The sequence below is a fragment of the Haemorhous mexicanus genome, chromosome 3 (genome assembly GCF_027477595.1).
Source record: "Haemorhous mexicanus isolate bHaeMex1 chromosome 3, bHaeMex1.pri, whole genome shotgun sequence".
Taxonomy (NCBI): domain Eukaryota; kingdom Metazoa; phylum Chordata; class Aves; order Passeriformes; family Fringillidae; genus Haemorhous; species Haemorhous mexicanus.
The window spans coordinates 37,672,035-37,692,326 of record NC_082343.1 but is presented as its reverse complement, the minus strand read 5'-3'; the positions used below and the strand labels follow the sequence as shown (position 1 = coordinate 37,692,326).

Sequence of the window (20,292 nt, the reverse complement as noted above, 5' to 3'; positions counted from 1 at the left end):
AAACACATGGCTGAGCTTAATTTTGTGAGTGCTTGAGACATTTCCTACATCTGATCAGGCCATGAATAGTGCCTTTCAGTGAGAAATGAACACCATTAGACCCAACTGCAAGGAAGAGCTGGACTGCCTCTGTGCCTTGCCCATGCTAGTCTAGCAGGTAGCTAAATATGTTTGATATCTTAGACTTCATCTGTGCTCTCATTACATACTTGCAAAACTGAAGTTATTATCTACTTGCTTTTGTTTTCTGAACCAGTTCGCTCTTAAACAGAGGGACCTTTCTTCAGGTCACTTATGCCTAAGAACTTGCAGTTTTTAATTGCTGTGGATGAGTAAAGTGAATTAATTAAGGGTCTGAATAAACAATAGTGTTTGTGTGTGCTACATAATTAAATGCCTTGCTGAAAACAGATTGTTAACTTTCAGCTTACTTAAATGTTGCTAATTGGTAAAATATTGATTTTTTTTTTTAAATTTTTTTTTCCTCAAGTCCCAGAAGATGTGCTAAGACATGAATACTTGATCTTAAAACTGCATAGGTGGAGAGGAACTTGCCCATATGGCTGACTTCTTCCTCCGCTTTTTAGGAATTCCTGGCACTTCACCTTGGGTGGTGGGAAAGACTCCTGTCACATCCAGCCTACGTGTTTCTTCTCATAACAGATATGCTTCTGATGTGATCTTAAAGGTTATTTCTTTTACTAATATCCACAGTTAAATTTTGGTGAAGATACAACTCAATCTGTGTGTATATATATAAAGTAAATGCTTTATGAAAAGGCAGCCGAGTGTTTGCCTCTTGAAGTTAGTAGCTCTGTGGTTGAATTTTTGATAATATTTTTGACAGTGTAGTCTTGCAAAAAAATGTGGACTGACTTAAAAGGTGTCTGAATGCAAGTCTAATTATAGAACATCCTCCCCTTTCATGCCATTTTGAATATGCAACTTTAACTTGAGAATACACTAATCTTTACAAGGATTGCACTTCTTAATCATGCACACAGTTTTATTTGTTTAGCAGTATTGTTCTTTTCTACTTGCATGTTTTATTGGTGACTTTCCCCTTGAGGGTTTTCTGTCATAGACTAGATTTTCCCTGAGAGACCCAGGTTCCTGCTATGAATTTTGAAAGTGTCTAATCCTCTTCAAATATGCTCCAAATGTTAACTGTTAGGCTTCCCATACATCACTTTAACTTTTCTTTGTATAAGAATAAAGCTTTTCTGGGCAATGTTTATGAGAGAACTTGGGTACATGACTTGTTTGATGACAAAAATAATGCTGGTTGATGCCTGGTCAGACTCATATGACTTTCTGGTTCTAATTTACTTTTTGACAATTGGAATGAGCAGAAATGAATCAGGCAAGAAAAGGATCAAGTACTTCATGGCATATTTCCTCTGAAGACAAAAAACTGACTTACACATGCAAAAATTGCCTGGTAATGATGCTGGAGCTTAATGAAGCAGGGCACCAACAATTTCTTTAAACAGAATGAAGCTAAGATGTGGCAAACATTGTCTTGGTGTGACTGATGAATGACAGTGGGCCTAAGTGTTTTTAAATGTGAGGTATCATTGCCAGTGAATATTCGAGGGAAGGGATTGCTCCTTGGCAAGAAAAGAAAAGTTTAAAATCACAGGGATTTTATGTCCATCCAAATACCTCTCAAGCAATGAAAATTGAATGGAAATTAAATTGGAATCAAGAACTTGGGGATAATTACCCATATAAGAGTGTAAGAGATCCTGATTTTTAGATCAGGGGTAGGTCCCAGCTTTGGGTTGAAGGGCAAGAATCATTGAGACTGGTGTAAAGATTGACTTCGTAAAGGAAAGGTAAATCCAGATATACCTGCAGCTTTAGTGGCCTCCAGAGACTATTGACAGAAAAGATTGTGGTTTCCCTAATAAAATTGCTTGGTTCTTTCTTTATTTCTCATTATTTGTAAGAGCTTGTATTTAGTATCTTACAGATTTGTAGCACTTGGCATGATGAGATTCAACAAATTAGAACTCTGTTTTAAGGCTCATGTTTTCCAAGAACACTTTGTCAAAATCTCATTCTGTATTTCAACATGTGGATGAGAAAGAGGAGTGTGGCTCCTGTGATCTGGTGATATGTATTTTACTGCTTGTGGGAGTGAATTCCTTATGTGTTATTGTTTGCAACTACAGTCTCCAGAGGCCATATCAGCATGGCGTAGTGTTCCTTTCTCTTGAAATCTGTGCTTTTGGTGTATGGGCTGAGCAGGGCTTCTTGTGGCCTTGTTGGCTGCAGTAGGTCCAGATCTGTGAGCAGATGTTCCATGTTGATTTTGCCCCTCTTCGCTGCTTGGCTGGAGCAGGAGGAGCTTGGAGTATGATGAGGAAGGCTGAGGAACAGACTGGCGAGAAAGGAGATGTGAGAGGCTGGAGCTGGGTTGCACTTTTAATTGAGGTGGCTTTGGAAAATGGCAGTAGAGGAGCAGAGTAGGAGATGGTGGCTTTGGAAAATGGCAAGTGGTAGGAGCTGAGAGAGAAGCAGAATAGTCTGGGGGGAGAGGGGGCAGGAGGGTGAAGGTAGAGCAGCAGCATAGAACTAAATATTGCAGCAGCAGGAAGGGTTGAAGGAATGAACCTGAAGAGGAGAAAGGAAATGGAAGGGAATGCAGTTAGGGCAGAGAAGAATGATGTGTCTTCAGTCTTTAAAATGGATGAGATGCTTTATTTTATTTGTTCTGCTTTGAAGTATCCACATTCTTTGCTATGTGGAGAGTGGCTAATTCTTGTGGAATTATAGATAGCCCTAAATGAAGTTTTATAGTTTGAGATAAACTTTATGATCTATTTTCTGAAATCTTCCTGTTGTTTAGGATTTTTTGGATGATCTTTTTACCTGTCTTGCGAGAGATGATAGATTTAGGATTGTTTAATCAGTGGTTCTTTATACCATTGTTTTTGTGGATAACCAAATACCACTAATTTCCATGTTTCCAAGGACTGGCAGTTTGCTTGCATTTGTTTTAGCCTCCATGTTCTGGAGCTTTTTGTTTTGTGAAGAAGCTGCATCAACCAACCAGTGTTTATTTGCATGTGTACATCCCTCTCCCTCCTGGCTGTGCATATTTAACATACTAGTTATCTGTTGTATTTTCTCAAAGTTGTTTCTAGCTCAGCAAGTATTATGCTAATGATTTGTCTAGTTTTTTCCTTTCTTTTTAGCTTGTTTTGAGGGTTATTTTGCTTATTTTTATAAGGCCTTGGAATATGGGTGTAGTAAAATAGATCCCTTTCTCTGCCCTGGAGACTGGTTTAGTTGTGTGGTTTGCAGCCTTTTAAGAGAACTTTTCACTGCAGATTTTTTTCTTGCATCATTTTAATATCCTCTGATAGGATGGCTTCTACTAATTACATTAACTGATCCAATAACTTAAAAACACAAAACCTCTTAACAGCATTTTTACAAGTTTGTTTTGCATTAAACTTCCAATCACATTTGTTGTTGCAATCCACTTTCATTTATTCTGAACAAAACTTCTAATGGTACTTTTTGGTATCTTACCAAATGTTGACAAAGCTGTGCCATTATCATAAATACTTGTTTTTCATAAGCTGCCTTCTTTTATTGCATTAATTCACATATCTTTTATAGTTCATAAATATTTTTATTAAACCTGATGCCCACATGCATATGTGCACTTTTATGATTTTTTTTTAATATTTATTTCAAAAAGTTATGTTAGCTGTCAGTGTTGTCTAGCATAGTTAATGGCAGCCTTTTATTAATACAAGTTCCTCAAATTAAATGCTTGGAAGGTATAGCCCTCTTTAGGGTAATGCTCTGTTAAAAACAATGTTCTTTTCCAGAAAGCTATTTTAGTTTTTGAGATACTAACTCTCACCCAGTGATGTATACATTTGTGACTTAAGGAATACTTTGTGATTTGGTGTGGTCTTCTTTGCTTCCATAACCTTTATTGGTCACCATTATGCAAGTAGTTTTTAATTATGAAGCTGTGTTCTGTGATTGTTTTCTTTTTCACAGATCTTATGCCTTCAATTTGAAGAATGGATTTGCATGTGAGATGTAGTAAAGGGGGCTCTTCTCTGCAGGATCATTGCCTCATTAACTGAGAAAGTTGTGTTGAGTGAGGCAAGATATTGCAGAGCTGGCAAGAATGACCTTTGCACTAAGAGAACTGAATATGCCCATGCAGAACAAATTTTGTGGCTGCATAATTTTCTTTTTGTATAAATGCGACTTTATTATGTTACCAAAATATGATCTTTTTGTTTTGATCATCTCTTTATGCCTATGAGCTATAGCCTTTAGTGTTTATTGGGGAGCTGAATTCCTGGTGGTCTTTGAATGGACCCCACAAATAAGAAAATGCAGTATTTGGTATGGATTTGATTCAGTCTGCTTAAATATGGCTTGCATCTCACAACAGTAAAAATGAGTGAGTAATTTCACATTAAATTATCTCCTGCTGTTCTGTGTCCTGAATAAAACCGCAGATTCTGTTGGGGAAAAAAAAAAGTATGACTGTGTATGTAGAAACAATGTTGTTGGGTGGAAATAGAACTCATCTAAGTAGCTTTAGCTTAACACTTCCTAATTCTTGAACCTTTAGTGCTGTAGTGTTAATGTAATTTCAAAAGGAATGCTTTTAAATAAGAATCTATATGCAGGCAATATTCCTTGTGTGATGCCAAACATCATCTCCATCTGCAGTGTCTGTGACTTTGTGCTTTTGATAGCACAGCAGAGGATTCTGGCACTGAGAATTTCCAGGACATGCAGGGGTGTCTGTGCAGCCTGCAGCGTGAGAATAATTTTCAGTAGTGTGTATGGTTTGGGTGAGAGGTGGGGGAACAGACTCAAATATCCCTATTGTGAATGTTCCTAGCTTGAAAGATCCAAGAATCCCTCTAGCCTTTTCCAATTAAAAAAAAAAAAAAAAAAAAAAAAAAAAAAAAAAAAACAACAAAACACTGCAAGGAAGAAAAGTAAGAAGAGGAAAAAGAAGTAAATGCATCCACACGCCTACCAAGAGACAGACGTGAGCTTGTGCCCACCTAACAGCCACCCCATGGTGCAAGGGAACATACAAGTAAGCAAGCACAGGCTTGGATTTTTTTCTTTTTGTTGTAACAAAAGCAAAGGAGTTGAGATGACTAATCCATTATGAGGGAAGAGAAATGGTGGGAAAGAATACTAAATAAAGTACCTGTAGTTAAACTGCCTGTTCAGGTAATATAATTTCAGATGATGTGGTGGTAAGCCCAGCACAAAGGAGCACTTTGATAAATGTGATTCTTAGACAGTGGTGCAGGCTGGGGCTCTTCCAGCTCCCTAGAGGTTTAGGATCAGGCTGTTCCCTTATGTCATGTTTTTAGCTGCATATTCCTAGGCATGAGTCCTGGGTTTAGGATGTCTTTGCAGAAAGCAGCACGGGGGTTGGGGCTGCATGACACTTAGCAGCAGCATTTACAGCCGAGAGTGATCCTTTCAGGAGAACATTGCCCAAGTCACAGCAAGTGATAGCTGAACAGAGCTGCTGATGGGGGAACAGCCTCCTAAATTCTGATAAGTTGTTGTCCCCATCAAAGGGAAGTTTGCTCATTTCAGGAACAAGCCAGTCTGTCTTGAAGGCTGTAGTGATGCTCTCATACTGCAGAGTCCCTACTTTATAAAGAAAATTGTTACCTTTTCCAAAACAATTTCCCTGCTGGAAGTAGAGAATGGATGTTAACAGAGGACAAGTCTATAATGCTTGATACAGAGCAGACAGACAAAACTGCAGTCTCTTCTTCTCATTCTCTCATCTCTCTGCCTGAATAGAATTGATTGGCTAGGACATGCTGTAATTTATTTTTACAGTGAATAATGTTGCAGTTTATCCTCAGGGACAGTTGGGTGAGTAATGTCACACTGACCTTGACACCGTGATGTTATAAAATGCAGATGAGGTTGGCTGTTTCAAATAGAGAAGATACTCAATTTGTTATATTTCTAGTAAAAGTGGGGCTAATAAGGAAAAATTTGTGACGTTTTTGCCTATGCTCTCCATATGTAAAAGTATTCAGCTACTTCTGGGATTTGATTTGATTTACAGGTTCAATAGATAGTTGTTATTAGCTTCAATGCTTGCTCTACCTTTTATCAGCTTACAGAGACTGAGGTTTGGGCATCAGTCCATGTTTTAACATGTAATTGTAATGAGGTGTGATTGACACTGTTGAAATAAACTCATGCCATTAGGCTGCAGTTCCAAAGGTTTTGCAATTTTTTGCACTTAACTTAAAAAGTAAATAAAATCAGATTCCCTATGAACTGTGTGGGGATTGTTTATTGGCAGAGGACAATAGCCAATTCTAGAACATAGTGGAATGATTTGCAATGTTGACTGTATGGTAACAGGACATAACATAAAGGACAGGAAAAAGGTATTTATTGCAGGATAGCAAGGAGGCAAGAACCACTTTGAACCTTTAAAAATTTTTTTGTCATCATTCTGGTCTGTTAGAACTGCTGCTGGTCTTTGTATTCTTGGGGTTTTGACTGCATTAAAGGTAAGAGAGCCTGAGTCACTGCAGAATTCAGGCATGGACAAACGTGAATTGCCTCTGAGTAAGCTACCTGTGAGCAAGAAGCTGGAATTGCTCAGCAGCTGTGGGGGAAGCTGTGTGGGTGCCTTCTTTCTGTCATGGCATATGGGCCACCTCCTAGCATGTCACTGTTAGTTTGTCTCAGTGTCTATTAATAACCGATTTTCTTCTCAGCAGTGGCATCACATGAAAGTTGCAGGAAATGAGGCTCCTAGTGAGCTTTGGACCAGGCCCTCAGCAAGGACAGAATGTGTACATATACATATACGTACATATCCCTCTATCTGTTTAGAAGGTTGAAGATCTCTGCCATCTTAAGGGATGACCACCTGTGCAGAGAGAGTCATAAAAAGTAGATGTGAAAAAATTGGTTTAAAACATTTTTAGGCAGTTTTATTGCAAGCCACATGCTTTCCTCTGAGCAGAAAGAATGGTAAGACAGTTGCTATTCTCGAGTCAAAACATTTCTGATTAAAAGCTAGTGGATTCCTTGAATTTTGTTGGACTTGCAACAAAGATGGGAATTTTGTATGTGAGAAGATCTAAAGTCTCCAGGGTTTTATCGGTTATTTTGGAGGAACACTAGAGCAGAGTTGCTGGTGTTTTACTCTGTCCCTTGTTTCACTGAGACAGGACTGGGGGAGAGCATTCAGCTCAGGTGATTCTCTTCTGAGATATTGGTCATTAACAGCCTTTTTGTGTTTGGGCAGTAGCAGGTGGCTGCCTGGGACTGAGCCTGTTGCCCACAGGAGGAGTGGATGGAAGCTGTTTGCCTTCTGCTTCTGAGAAATGGAGAAAGTAGGAATGGCTGTGGGCTGATGCAGTTTGGGAGGGTTCTGTTTCAGAGGCACACCTTTCTGTGGGCATGCTGAGTGAAGTCTGGGCTCTGGGCAGCTTCTCAGACACACGGCGCTCAAAGGTGGCCGCACCCCTGGGCTGGGTTTGCCTGGGACACCCTGCATGGTGCTGGTGTGGGATGGGCCAAGCTGCAAGGCATGAAGGGCCTCATGTCTGTGGTGTTTATTAATTTCTGAGCCCTTCACAGCTCCACAGAGTGATGCTGTGTGGGTAATGGGGAGTCTGACACATTACCCAAAGCATTCCATTTCCACAACAGTTTGACTTGTTTCCACATTTCTGAGAGTAACTGGCTGCCTGTAGTGCATCAGCCCCGTGTTATTTTCATGTCCTGCATTCTGCACTCTCTCAGCCCTTTCATGAGCATTGTCCCATGTATCAGCTAGCATCTCAATGATGCCTCAAAGGGGAAATTTTTATAACATTATAAATGCTCTTTAAAACATTAAAGCAAACATTAAAACATTCCTTTTTGTAACATTTTGCTATCTCATGAGCATTTGGTTAATAAATTATTCCATAAGCCAGGTGTTTAGGCTCTCACGTTGTGATGTGCAGTCTCATCTATTTGGAATTTGTTTGGTTTTTTCTTTTACATTTTAAGGCTCTTCCTGGGTACAGATAGCCCAGCTGGTCTTCAGTTGCCTCTGAGTCCTGCACAGGTCATCCCTGTTTTGGCAATCAGTGAGTCTATGACAGCCTGACACAGCTGGCATGTGACTACCTAGAAGTCTGAGAGCCATCCACTTTGAGTATTTGTGACCCCTAGGTGTGGCAGGAATGTTTCTGTCCAGTGTAATAGCATTACATTATTTTTTTCTTCATATCTAAATGAATTGCCTTGTCTTTCTGCCTGATAGCAAATTCCACGTTTCATTTACAGTAAACTTTTCAATTCTCTAATTTATGCCAGCCTTCAGGATACACTAGATTTTCCTCTTCATTATTTAAAAAGTGTTATCAATAAAAAGAAAATTAAAGTGTGTCATGATGACTGGGAGAGAAAATAAATATATTGAAGCTAGGCATTCATTCCAATTAGACCTTTTCACTAAGAAATACTGGCAGACGGGGGGAATTCACAGAGTTTTAGAAAACGTGAAATAATATTGTGGTTTGGGGTTTTTTTTTCTTGCTTGTTTTTTAATTCTTTCTTCTTTAGCAGGGTGGGGGGGGTGGTTTCCCTTGTGTTTTCTTTCCCAGGAATATAGTAAAATTTCTTGTTTTCTGGGATCATTACTCATAATATTTTGTCTTGTAATGCTTGGTTATAGCTCATCTAATGGTAGTCAGACAAAATTTCCTAGTCCTATGGTCCTCTGGACTTAAACCTCCTGGATTTCACAAACATTGGCTCCGAGTATACAATATTTACTGATTCCTAGGGCTGCTTTTGCACAGGTGTTTTGAATGGCTTCCTTCAAAATACTGACCACTAATTGTTAAGGGCGTTGGGTGAGAGGAGGAAAGATATGTGAGATCCTTAATATATTCATGGAATCATGGAATGGTTGGGTTGGGAGGGACCTGAAAGATCATCTAGTTCCAACCACCATGCCCTGGACTGGAATGTCTTCCACTAGCCAGGTTGCTCCAAGTCCCATCCAGCCTGGTCATGAACTCTTCCAGGCATGTGGCATCCTCAGCCTCTCAGCATAACCTGTTGCAGTGACTCACCACCTTTACGGTAAAGAATTTCTTTCTAACATCTAATCTAAATTTACTCTCAAGCTTTCTTGTGGCCCCTTTCAGGAACTGGAAGGCTGCTGTAGGATTTCCCTGGAGCCTTTTCTTTTCCAGGCTGAAGCCAAAAAAGCTATTGAGTACCTGACAGCCCTCTGCATGTCCTTTGCAGGCAGGTCTCCCCTATCCTTCCTGAGAGGACCCATGTTTTCCCTAGTCTTTTATTCCTGATGCTCCTAAATGAGCATTTTTATTACCCTTGAGCAACATCACAGCAATACTCTGACCTAAAGAAGTGGTTGGCATTGGCAGTAGATAATGAGAGCAGGTGCAGTTAGTGGCTGTGAATGTGTGTTGCAGATGCTGTACCTAATCTCTCCTTCTGTTTCCACAAGAACAGATACCCTTAACAGTAAGAAAAACTTCCACAAGCATTAGCTTAATTTTTATATCATCTTTATATTACCTCTTACTGGAATATTCAGTATAGCAATTACAAAACCAAATAGACTTTGCCTACCACAACTATTATCAGCTACCATTTAGAATACTCATTAAAAATGGCTTATTAGAATATTAATGTCTGTATTTTTTTTAACATTTATTATATGTAGTACCTGCTAGCTGTCTGCTGCTGACAATTATCAAGTAGATTACCAGTTGTCAGCTAACATGCAAACAACCTACTGGGTTGTTAGAATTTCAAATAAGTTTTAAAATTTTCCTATTGAACTGAAATGCCAAATTCTAGCGATTCTAGTTTGCAGTAATGAGGGAGCTGACAACAGGATGAGGTTGCAGCAGGCAAGGCTGGGTTTGAGCAAAAGCTGTAATTGGAATTGTTACATCAAATGTAGAACTGAAGCCTCCTAACTCATCTTCTTATGCCCCAAAATATTTCAAGTGCATTTTTCCAAACATTGTCTGGGTAGAGGCTAACCCTTGTTGAGGGATTGACCTAGCATTCCTTTTTGAGAAGTAGCTTCATTATACAGAATAGGTCAGTTTACTGGGTCAAAAATGTGATTAGTGAGAAACTTTATTTGCAAATCAGCTCATGCAAGGACACTTCCAGTTGCTTGTGTATTCAGCTGTCTAAGTTGTTAGATTTCCCCAGTACTCTAGATACTAGAGAGGGAGTTTCTTTTCATGCGCTATAACTGGGTGCTGCTTTCCCTTTGCACTTTTTCTTTTGGTGCTTCCTTCTGACATAATTTTATTAGGAGCCATTTCAATGTACTTGCTTTTACAAGATCAAGCAGCCTACTGCTTGAGAAAAGTGTTTAATTTATCGTTAATTTTGTTATTCGAAGAGGTAGAGGGAATAGAAAGATCACATAGGTAGTTTAGGAAAAGATTTATGGCTTCATTTTGCAGCACAGATGTTTGTGTAAGCATTTACATTTTGGGAAGCTTGTGTTAGTGTACCTGTTCTGAGGTTTCTCTGGGTCTGCATGCTTCCAGAAAAGAAAAAGCACATTTTAGTCTTTTTGCACCTTCTTTTCTGTGTAGAATCTGTAGCTGAAGCTTAAGATTCCTAGAATTTGCATGTTTCAGAATCTAATATTTTAGTGAGCTGGAATTTATGCATGTTGTAATATCCACACAAAGATGGCAGCAATTATTTCAGTCTCTTGTTACTGTGGAATGGTCCTGGAACACATCCTGGTGCCATCTGATACCTTGGCAGCTGAGGACAAGCAGCAGAGTGTCGGGGGCAGGCAGGGTGTGGGTGCTGCACTTCCCCTGCCATGCTGCAGCTTCCCCCTCCAGCCAGGAGAAGGGTGGGTGAGGAAGGAGGGTTGCATGGAGATGCTCTGTGAGCCTTGCCCCTTGGTCAAGTAGGCTCTCTTCCCACTGACCCTGTGGCTGACTTTGCTCCTGGCAGTGCTGCATGGGCAGGTGTACCGCTTCTGCACCTCAGAGGGGACCTGGCTGCTGAAGGAGAACTCGACACTGCCCTGGAGGAACCTGTCTGAGTGTGAGCCCTCTGACCAGGTAAGAGTTCTTCCCATTTCCTCCCCCCCCCCCCCCCCCATCCCCTTGCTGCTGTTGTTTAGGACAAAGCAGAAGAGAGGAAAAAATAGTTGTTGATGCCCACTTGTTTTTCTCCTGTCAGAGTAATCTTGACTGACTCACCTCAGTGAGCATAATGCTGAGGGACATCAGGTCTCTCCCCTTTAACAAAGGGAACATGAAGGGTAGATGAGAGCACTTTTAAATGTGCGTGAGAGCCAAGAGAAGAAGTGACTCAGGTCATCCCAGCTGTTGTGCAAGTTGAGCAAGGAGCTCAACTGCAGGAGTGACCTACTGTTATTCCTTTGCCTTTTTTCCATTGTCACGTCATTGTAATAGTGACCATTTGTTCTGTCTGTCTTGTTAGCAGCTATTAAGGTGATTAAGACAAACTGAATTGAAGGATATTTGCTTTTTCACCTTTGGGCATGGGGCAATACCTGCCTCTTTTTTTTTTTTTTTTTTTTTGTTTAAGGTTTTCTGTCTTTATATCTTCATATTCTGTGGGCGATGGAATTAGGCTTGTCAGTGTTATTTTCTTGCCCTCATGCTTTTTACTCTGCAGGGAGCTGAGATGCCTGGCACTAAATGAAGGAGAGCACAGGGATTTTCAGAGGATTTTTGACAGCCATTGGCGTCAACCAGTGCACTGTGTGCGTTCCCATGACACGTGATACCACTACTTCTGTGAACCTCCCAGGGTGATGCTTTTCCTCACAGAATTTGAGTGCACTCTCTCTATCCTGGAGTACTGAGAGCCAGTGCATTACCTAGTCAAAACAGTTTGAGTTTATGAAAGTCATAAGAGCTGCAGGATCTATGCATGGTTTCCATTGCTCAGTGCCTCATTCTTCAGAAGGAATAAATGGCTACAGACTAGGAGGAGATGGGAAAAGAGAGAGTTTCTGTTCTCCAAATATGTGAATTCTAACCTTTTCCTTTGACTTGCAGCCTTACTCCTTGCCCCTTTTGTGTTCTGTACTGTACCAGCAGAACACATTGTCTTAATGCTATGTATAAGCCTGGTTGTTTGACTTTTCCTTTTTTCCATTATGATTTCTTCCAGAGCTATGTTGGGATGTGCCAATGAGTGAGATACCTAATGGTAACACTTGTTCATTTGGCACCTGCCTCCAATTTTTCATGAACTGATCTGGATTCTGAAACCCTTTGTAGGTGGTGTCACTCCCTGAAATGTGAACCGCCGTGTTTGGTTTTTCCAGCTAATGCATAGGGAGCCCCATAGTAACTTTGATTTATGCATCTAGCATGTTAGAACAAGAAGTTGTTTTTATGAGTTTGTCATCTGTTATATTACAAATGTAACTAAAACAAATTCCAAAGTGTTAGTGAGTCTTCATAAATTTAGGTGTATGATGTCATTTTGATCTGTGTACGTGTTTTAAATTGTTAGGTTTCAGTTGTTTGCTTAAGCTTTGATGCTGAAGAGACTTTCCTTTTCAAAAGGCAGCTTTCATACCATTTGCTTTAAAGCATTAAGCTAGCAAATCTGAGGTGCAGCCTTAAATCCTCCTGGCTGTGCAGAATGCATCTGAATAACTGTGCCTAATTTATGAAGTACAAGGAATGTATTCCTTTGTACAGCACAAGTCTCAGGAGTCAGATGCAGAGTTAGCAGCTTGAAGGAGGGAAATAAAATCCCTGAGTCTATTTAGACAAAGATAAGTGCTTAGAGATTAACTCAAACTGTGAAATATGAATGTGCCTTGGAGGCTGAACTGTGTTAAAATTCAGAGCTCCCTGTACCTTTTCAAGTAATTCTCTTCTCTATAAGGATTTTGGCCAGAATTTTCAAGCAAGGGTCTCAATAATCATGTTTTCAGTGAATCTGAAGAGAGCCCCCACTTCTCTGGTCTGCAGCAGGTCACGCCCTCTCAAACTGTGTGGTAACACCCAGGTCAAGAGATGCTGTTGGGCTCTGGTTTGTTACCAGGAGGTTGCGTAGGTGAGGCAGAATACAGATTATTTGGGGGCAGAAAAGGATTTAGCTATGTGAATGCAAGGCGTGCTTTGCCTCCAAAGCATCAAATAGGACCTGGCTTGTTGCACTTTGAAGTGCAGATGTAGCACTTCGAAGTGTAGATGAGGACCCTCCTCATTATCACAGTAAGGAGACTTGCTTCAAGTATTCAATTCTGAAAAGGTTAGATCGTCCCTTTTTACTGCAGGTCTGAGTTGTGTCTCTGCTTCCTGCCATCAGTTTTAAGGCTTGCTTGTGTGGTAATTCATGTCTCTCTAACTTCATTATGAAATAATATCACATTATCTATTTTTCTAGCTAGGCTGCAAAACCCATCTATTTGAATGAATACCTGGGAGCAGCTGAGGAATTAAGATTAAATTTTTATTTCTTTAGAGCATATGGAAAGTGGAAGACTGATTTGACATGTGCATTTAAACTTGAAAGTAGGAGAATGATTTCTGTTTATCATTAAGAAAGCTAGAAAGTAGCTGGGAGAAAAGAATTGAAGGCCACGAGCTCTCTCTTTTCCCCCTCCACTTTTTTGTTTTTCTTTTCTTTATATGCTCTCAGGATGCACCAGAAGAACAGCTCCTGAATTTGTCCATCATATACACCATTGGATATGCTCTTTCCTTCTCTGCCCTTGTAATAGCAACTGCCATTCTTCTTGGATTCAGGTAACTGGCGAAGCTTTGAAGAGAGTGGACTAAAGGTTTATGTATTTCTATATGACAGTATCAGACTTTGACAGAAACATTTGATTTTTTTTTTCCCTCCTTCCAGCACCTCATTATTTCTCCATCTTTTGTCACTTCTGTGTTCCTTCCTAAAATAATTCCTTCTAAAAATGCAGTTAAAATTGCCAAATTTTTGCAGTTACCCATATGAATATGTGGAACTGGTACTTTTTAACAATTGGAATATTTTGTTAGGCAAGTTTTTATTTCAGTGAAATTTCCATTGGAAGAGGTGGTAGAAGAGAGCGATGCAAGCATTCCTTCATGGTATCACCTTGCAGATGAGGCACAAGTCTGACATGGGCAAGGACATTTAGGAGAAAAATTGTCATCTTGCTTTGCTTGGTGTTACTCAGAGCACAAATCTCAGTCTGGCCTATATCCCAGTCTTCACATGCAAGATGTGCAGAAATGGATTTTTGACCAAATTTATAATTTTGGAGAACTTTCAGAAATTCTTATTTCTTTCACAATATGGAAGAGAGTCTAATTTGAAACTTGAAAAGTTTGTGAAATAAATTGCTGACAGCTGGCCACAGTGCTATACTGAGCTCATCCAGGCTTGCACCTACAATTTCAACAGAGCACATAAAAATTTAGACACTCTTGGTTGCCCGTGCCAAAGATAAATTGTGTGTGTTTGGTTAAAAAATAAATGAAAGCCAAAAATCCCCACCAGACCAAAACAGCTTTGGATTTTCTAATAGGTATCTTGTGTGGTTTTTTTTTTTTTTTTTTTTTTTTTTTTTTTTTTTTTTTTTTTTTTTTTCTTCTGTAAATGCAAGAGATGTTTTGATCCCAGACAGACTTTCCTTCAGTTTGGGGGTGCTGAGCACAGGAGACTGATAAAAAGATGAGATCCCGTTCTGTTGTGGGAAAGACAATGCTCTGCCATGAAGCTGATCCCTACAGCCAGGTCTCATCCCTCTTATGTCCTGATGAGGCTGCCTCCTAAAAAAGTATAATGTTCCATGTCCTGGCACTCTTATCTGAAGTCAAGTCAGGAACCTTCAGTGATCCTTAAGAAACTTCTTTCCCTGACTGAAGAATTACCATTGCCAGTTTTTGGTCATTTCCTCTAGTGCCTGCACTACGCTTTTAGCAAGGCAGTCCCTTTCCTTTCTTCCCTTATGTATTTAAAAAGGTCAGTCATGTCTTTTAACTTTTACTTTCCAAAACTAAAGTGATGCAAGCCTCCTCACATTGAACTATACTTTTTTAGCACTGTATTATCCCTTCTCCTTCCAATGGAGAAGCATAGGTGGGCAGTATCAAGGAAGTTTTAAAATTACTGCAGAAATCCAGAGACATGCTCATCCTCTGTGAATGCCATGTGATAATTATGATTTGTATGTGTTGTACCTGTGCAACTTTGGGACCTTTCTGAAAAAGCACCAGATGGTCTTGAAGTCTCCAAATGTCTCCCAGGATAACTGTTTTCTCCTCACTTCACCTATCAATGACACTCCTTGAGTAATCTTAGCAGCCCAAATGTAAAGGTCACAGAGCACAGCCATGAACTTTTTGAAAGAAGGAAGAAAGGATGTTTTCTGGCAGGGAACAAAGAGCAAATTTGTCACCAAAGGCTGGTAGGAGAGAGGGAATTTTGATGTCCTGACTCTTTTGGGGCTTTGCTTTAGCATTTTTTCCGTCAGCTATGAAGCAGGGACTGGAAACCTGTACACAAGTGTGTGCTTCTCATTTTGAAAGTGAGGTTCTAGGGACATCAGAGATACCAAGAGTCTTGTTAAAACTATGCAATCAACCCATTTTGTGTTCTCCTGTCTCAGTTGTTTACCAGGAGACAACTTGGTCCTGGATCTCATGAAATATAAGACCTACCCTATGTGAATTGCAGTTTCTGGGTTCTGACTGGAATCTCTGCTCGTTTCCCCAGTGCTGCTCAGCCTCAAAAAATGGGGATTAAAATCTAATTCAATGACACGCAAATGCTGATGGGCCTCTTAGAGTTCTTAGACTACAGAATAGCCTTTATATTTGTCTTTAAATGTGATACAGCAGAGGGAACTGTGTCTCTCTAGAGTCCTATTTTGGATCCTCCGAAAAAAATGGAAAGTCTGTAATTTCAGTGGTGGAAGCTGAATTAGGCCCATAACTTCATGACTGAAACAATTTGAATAACTTGCATTGCCTGTAGCAAAAATACTCAGTAACTACTTGCAACCTATTTTCTTCAATTGCCTAATTTACATAACTTTTTCAATCAGATTGAAATGTGTAGCTGTTCTGAAGGGTAGCAGCAAATGAATTTTGAGTTTAAGGAACATAAATATTTAATAGTAGGTAAGTTTTAAAATAAATTGTGACTTAAAAGTGATACAAAAATTCTACCTGACCTATGACAAAAAAGTTGTTCTTCAGTGCAAGCCTCTAACTTTCAGACCAAGTCAGTTTTTCTAGCAAAATTTATAGAGCTGTAAAAACCAGACATATGAAATATAAGTTCACTGAAGGTTTTTCTGAATAATTGCTGATTACCATATGTTACATCTGTCTTTTAGCATCTTAAAAATCATACCCAGTGTAACTTTCTTTTTGGTAAAGTGTGTAGCCTTGCAGAGCTGGGAGGAAAATGTGAATAAGGCTGGTAAAATATCGGCAGTATTCTGCAATTGGATGCCATTTACATGACTGCAGTTTCTTTTGCTATCCCTTAACATGTTGGTTGTTTGTTTTTTGGTTTTTTTTTTTTTGACAAGTAGCAATTTTATTGTCTTTGCAGCAGGCTGCTGAAACTCAAGAGGATTTTTCCTTTGTTTTTTTTGTTTTTAATTCTGAATGCAGAGGTGAAAAATCTGTTCCTTTTACTTCTACAGGAAGTATTTACAATTCTCCCAGAAGGCAATTTGAATATAGATTTTTTTTCTTGTTGTCAAAGGGTGATTTGCAGGTGGATGTTTTTTCATTGTGGGCTTGAGCACAGCCAGAAGCTGCTCTGCACACCAGTCCTGAGCTTTGCCAAGGTAAACTTGTGCAGTGACATTGGGGTCAATTCAAAGCAATTAGCTTCAGCATGATGTGGAACTTGACTTTTTCAGTCCTTTCAGATAAGGCTTCTGAAAATGACTTTATTTTTACACTTTTTAAGCTTTTGAAATATTTTTTTTCTTAATGCACCTATCTTCTTCCTTTCCCCAAACACTGGCTCTAAGGGCTGAAGTTTTAATGCGTTTTCTTGATAGTATGTTTTTCCCAAAGACAGTTTGAAATCCCTACAGCTATTCTCAAGTTATGGGGTTTCCTCTGGTACCTCCTGATTTCTTTCAGGGCTCGTTGTTCCCTTTCTCAGCCCTGTGTCTGATGTTCCATCTTTTATGTGGGTAGTGGATCGTGACTGGATTTTTCTTTTTACAGACATCTGCATTGCACAAGGAATTACATTCACCTGAACCTCTTCACCTCTTTTATTCTCCGGGCTATATCTGTTTTCATTAAAGACTCAGTGGTGAAGTGGATGTACAGCACAGCCACACAAGAGTACCAGTGGGAAGGGCTTATAGCCTTCCAGGTAAGGACAGACACTGGTCATTCCTATTGGAATTATATTGGAGTCATCACTGTGCTGTGTCTGCATGACAGCAGGTAGTTTAATTCTTTAGCTGATGGCATTACATGTTTCTCTACCTGTGGGAAGTTTGTCCCCATGAGACAGAGGAACAAGAAGCAGATCTTTTTGCATACATATATATGTATGTATACACCAATGCCCATATCTTCTTTCTATGCTGCAGTTTCATTTCTTTCTAACAAGAGGGCATATATTTGCCTAAGCCAGCACTTTTTGTGATAGAACTGTCCATCTGGTCAGCTGGTTGTCCACCAGCTAAGTTGGTTGTTCTTTGTCATCTCTATATAATCTCCTGATGACAGGAAAAAAAGGAAGCATCTGAATAAAATGCAAATTTGAAAGCATTTAGAAAAACTTTGGAGGAATAGGCCTAATTAAATACTTCTAACTGACGAGAGAGGGTATACAACTCTTTTGTTAATGATGAAAGTGTGCCCTTCCCCATTTGGATTTGGAATGCAAAATGTACTTGAAACCTCCAAGAAAAGTAGCTTTATTATCTGTATAGCTTGTGACTAAACACGGGTACAGCATTTGCTGCTGCAGTACAGGGTTGGAGCGGTAAAGGAAAACTCTCCTGATGCATTCTTAGTGCCCATCCTTTTCTGACACTGCCTAAGGCAGAAGTGCTAAAACAGCTTAGTGAATCTCATGTGATGGTCGATTTTTTTTTTCTCATCTGTGATTTATCAGTTACCAGAAAATAACATTGCATCTTAAATGGTTTGGAAAAGTTCATATTGGATTGTCAGTCATTTCTTCTTTCCAAAAAGCCTTGACTTTATGATTTTATACACAGTTTACTCAATAGTGGTTTCATTAGGTCTGATGGATATATTAATTAGGTAATCAGGTTTCATACTTCTCTAAAGCCCTGTTGATCATCTCTGTATTTTACCAGCTATGAGAGAATTTGCACTTAAATGGGGTGCGCTGGGCAACATTGCTATTCCATGAAAATATCCTTTGCTTTGGCAAATAGTCAACCTTACAGCATCCACTCTTTTCTTTTTAATGGAGAAATTCTTGACTGCAAAATAGAGTGTCCAGGAAAGTGAAAGATTCACTGACTGTGGTTGATATAGTACCTTTCACTTGTTCTTTTCATCTTTATTCAGGCTTTTCAAAATAAAATCCATTGCTTATTGAGGGAAAAATACAGAACATGTACTTTTTTTTTAAGGAGTTGTGTTATTGAAAGCTTCTGTCTGCTGTGCATAGCACCTATTACTGGCTTCTGTTCATTCAGCAGTAAAATATGTGATTAGTTTAGCAAGCTCCCTTTTTGAGGATCAAGAGTAGTAAAGAGAACCAGTCTTTTGAGTTAGTATCCTTTTGTTCTCAGTCCCTGTTGGGTTACTTTGGGCTGTGCTTTTTTCCATGGCAGGAATCTCTCAGCTGCCGTTTGGTCTTTGTGATGATGCAGTATTGTGTGGCTGCAAACTACTACTGGCTGCTGGTGGAAGGCATGTACCTGTACACACTGCTGGTGCTTTCCGTCTTCTCTGAGCAGAGGATTTTCCGCCTTTATCTCTGCATTGGCTGGGGTGAGTTGGTTTTTCCATTTGTCCTCCTGTGGCTGCACTGGCAGAGGGGATAACAGGAGAACTTGAACTGGGCAGCACTAGGACAGATGGACAAGTTCTGCACTCTGCATTCCCTTTTTGTTCTCAATCCCTTACCTTGTTTGGGCTGGAAGGTGTGGTCACAGCTCCTGGATGCTCGTGGCACAGAGGCTGTGGGACACTGCAGAAACTCACCAAGCCAGTGGCAAACTGCTTTTCCTTCAGGACATAAGCTTTCCAGGACAGATTATGTGTGGGTGGTCCCAGCTGGATGTGGACTTTTCTGGACTGCCCTGCTTCATCTCCTGAAAGTTTCCCATTGCATTTAAAGACATATGAACTGCTTGTGGTGTAAAATAGCAAAGCTGCTTTGCATCTGGGTGAGGACAACAGTAGAGAAATGGTGACAGCATGGGAGGGGCTGATGAGCAAGGGGCAGGGCGGTGTCAGGTTGGCTAACTGGGCAGAGCAGGTCAGATGGGGATTGTGTGGGGAAAAAAGGGTGAGGGGTGCATGTGCCATGGGCATGTGTGTGCTTGAAATCAAGGGTTGTGATGCCTTGAAATCAGCTGGTTGAGTAAGGGTCACCTACTCTAGAAAGGGTAAAGATTAGAGTCTTTCACCATATAGTTCACCTGAAAATACATTACAGTTTGGGATCAATCCTATTTTTAGAGTGATCTTGCATGTACTTTTACTGCATTCTCTCTCTCCCTCTTCTCTACCCTCCCCTTTTGGTGGAATCAGGCTACTTTTGGAAAGATGAATGTAAATACAAATAAATAATACAAGTACTTTCACAGATGCTAGTTTGAACATTTAAATTGCTTTGACTCTCCTCCTCTCTCTATGGATTTCAATTGTGAATATTTTAGCAAATTAGTTCTCTGGAAAAAATGCATATAAATGGCATTTTATTGTGAATTACCCAATTCTACAAAAACTTGGAGAAAAGGTTTTCTGTCATATTGATATGAGTAAATAAATGCAAATAATACCAGTTTCCTGCAGGAGAATTTTATTTAAAGTTCTCTAACTTCCATATTCTTTCATGTCAGGCATGCAGCAAAAGCCTCACCTTTTTGTTTAACATTTGAACTGTATGTTTTAATTAGACCCTCAATTTAATTTTTAAAAAAAGGGGAGGGGGAGCTATCCTGAAGCACTGACTGAGGTCATGAAAGGAAATGGAAAAGAAATTAGAACAAAATTATATCTAGTTAAATCCTAAGGGGAATGTGTTTACTTATAAGAAAGGGTTAGGCTG

At 39.7% G+C, this 20,292-nt stretch overlaps 1 protein-coding gene across 1 annotated transcript in view; it reads left to right on the top strand.

Moving 5' to 3' along the window:
• The window catches only part of GLP1R (glucagon like peptide 1 receptor), an 83,713-nt gene that overhangs the window by 39,032 nt on the left and 24,389 nt on the right, over positions 1–20,292 (top strand). The window contains exons 4-7 of the mRNA XM_059841379.1: positions 11,023–11,132; positions 13,705–13,811; positions 17,247–17,400; positions 18,848–19,007. Coding sequence (XP_059697362.1) covers positions 11,023–11,132; positions 13,705–13,811; positions 17,247–17,400; positions 18,848–19,007 — 531 coding nt within the window. The remainder of the gene's footprint in view (positions 1–11,022; positions 11,133–13,704; positions 13,812–17,246; positions 17,401–18,847; positions 19,008–20,292) is intronic.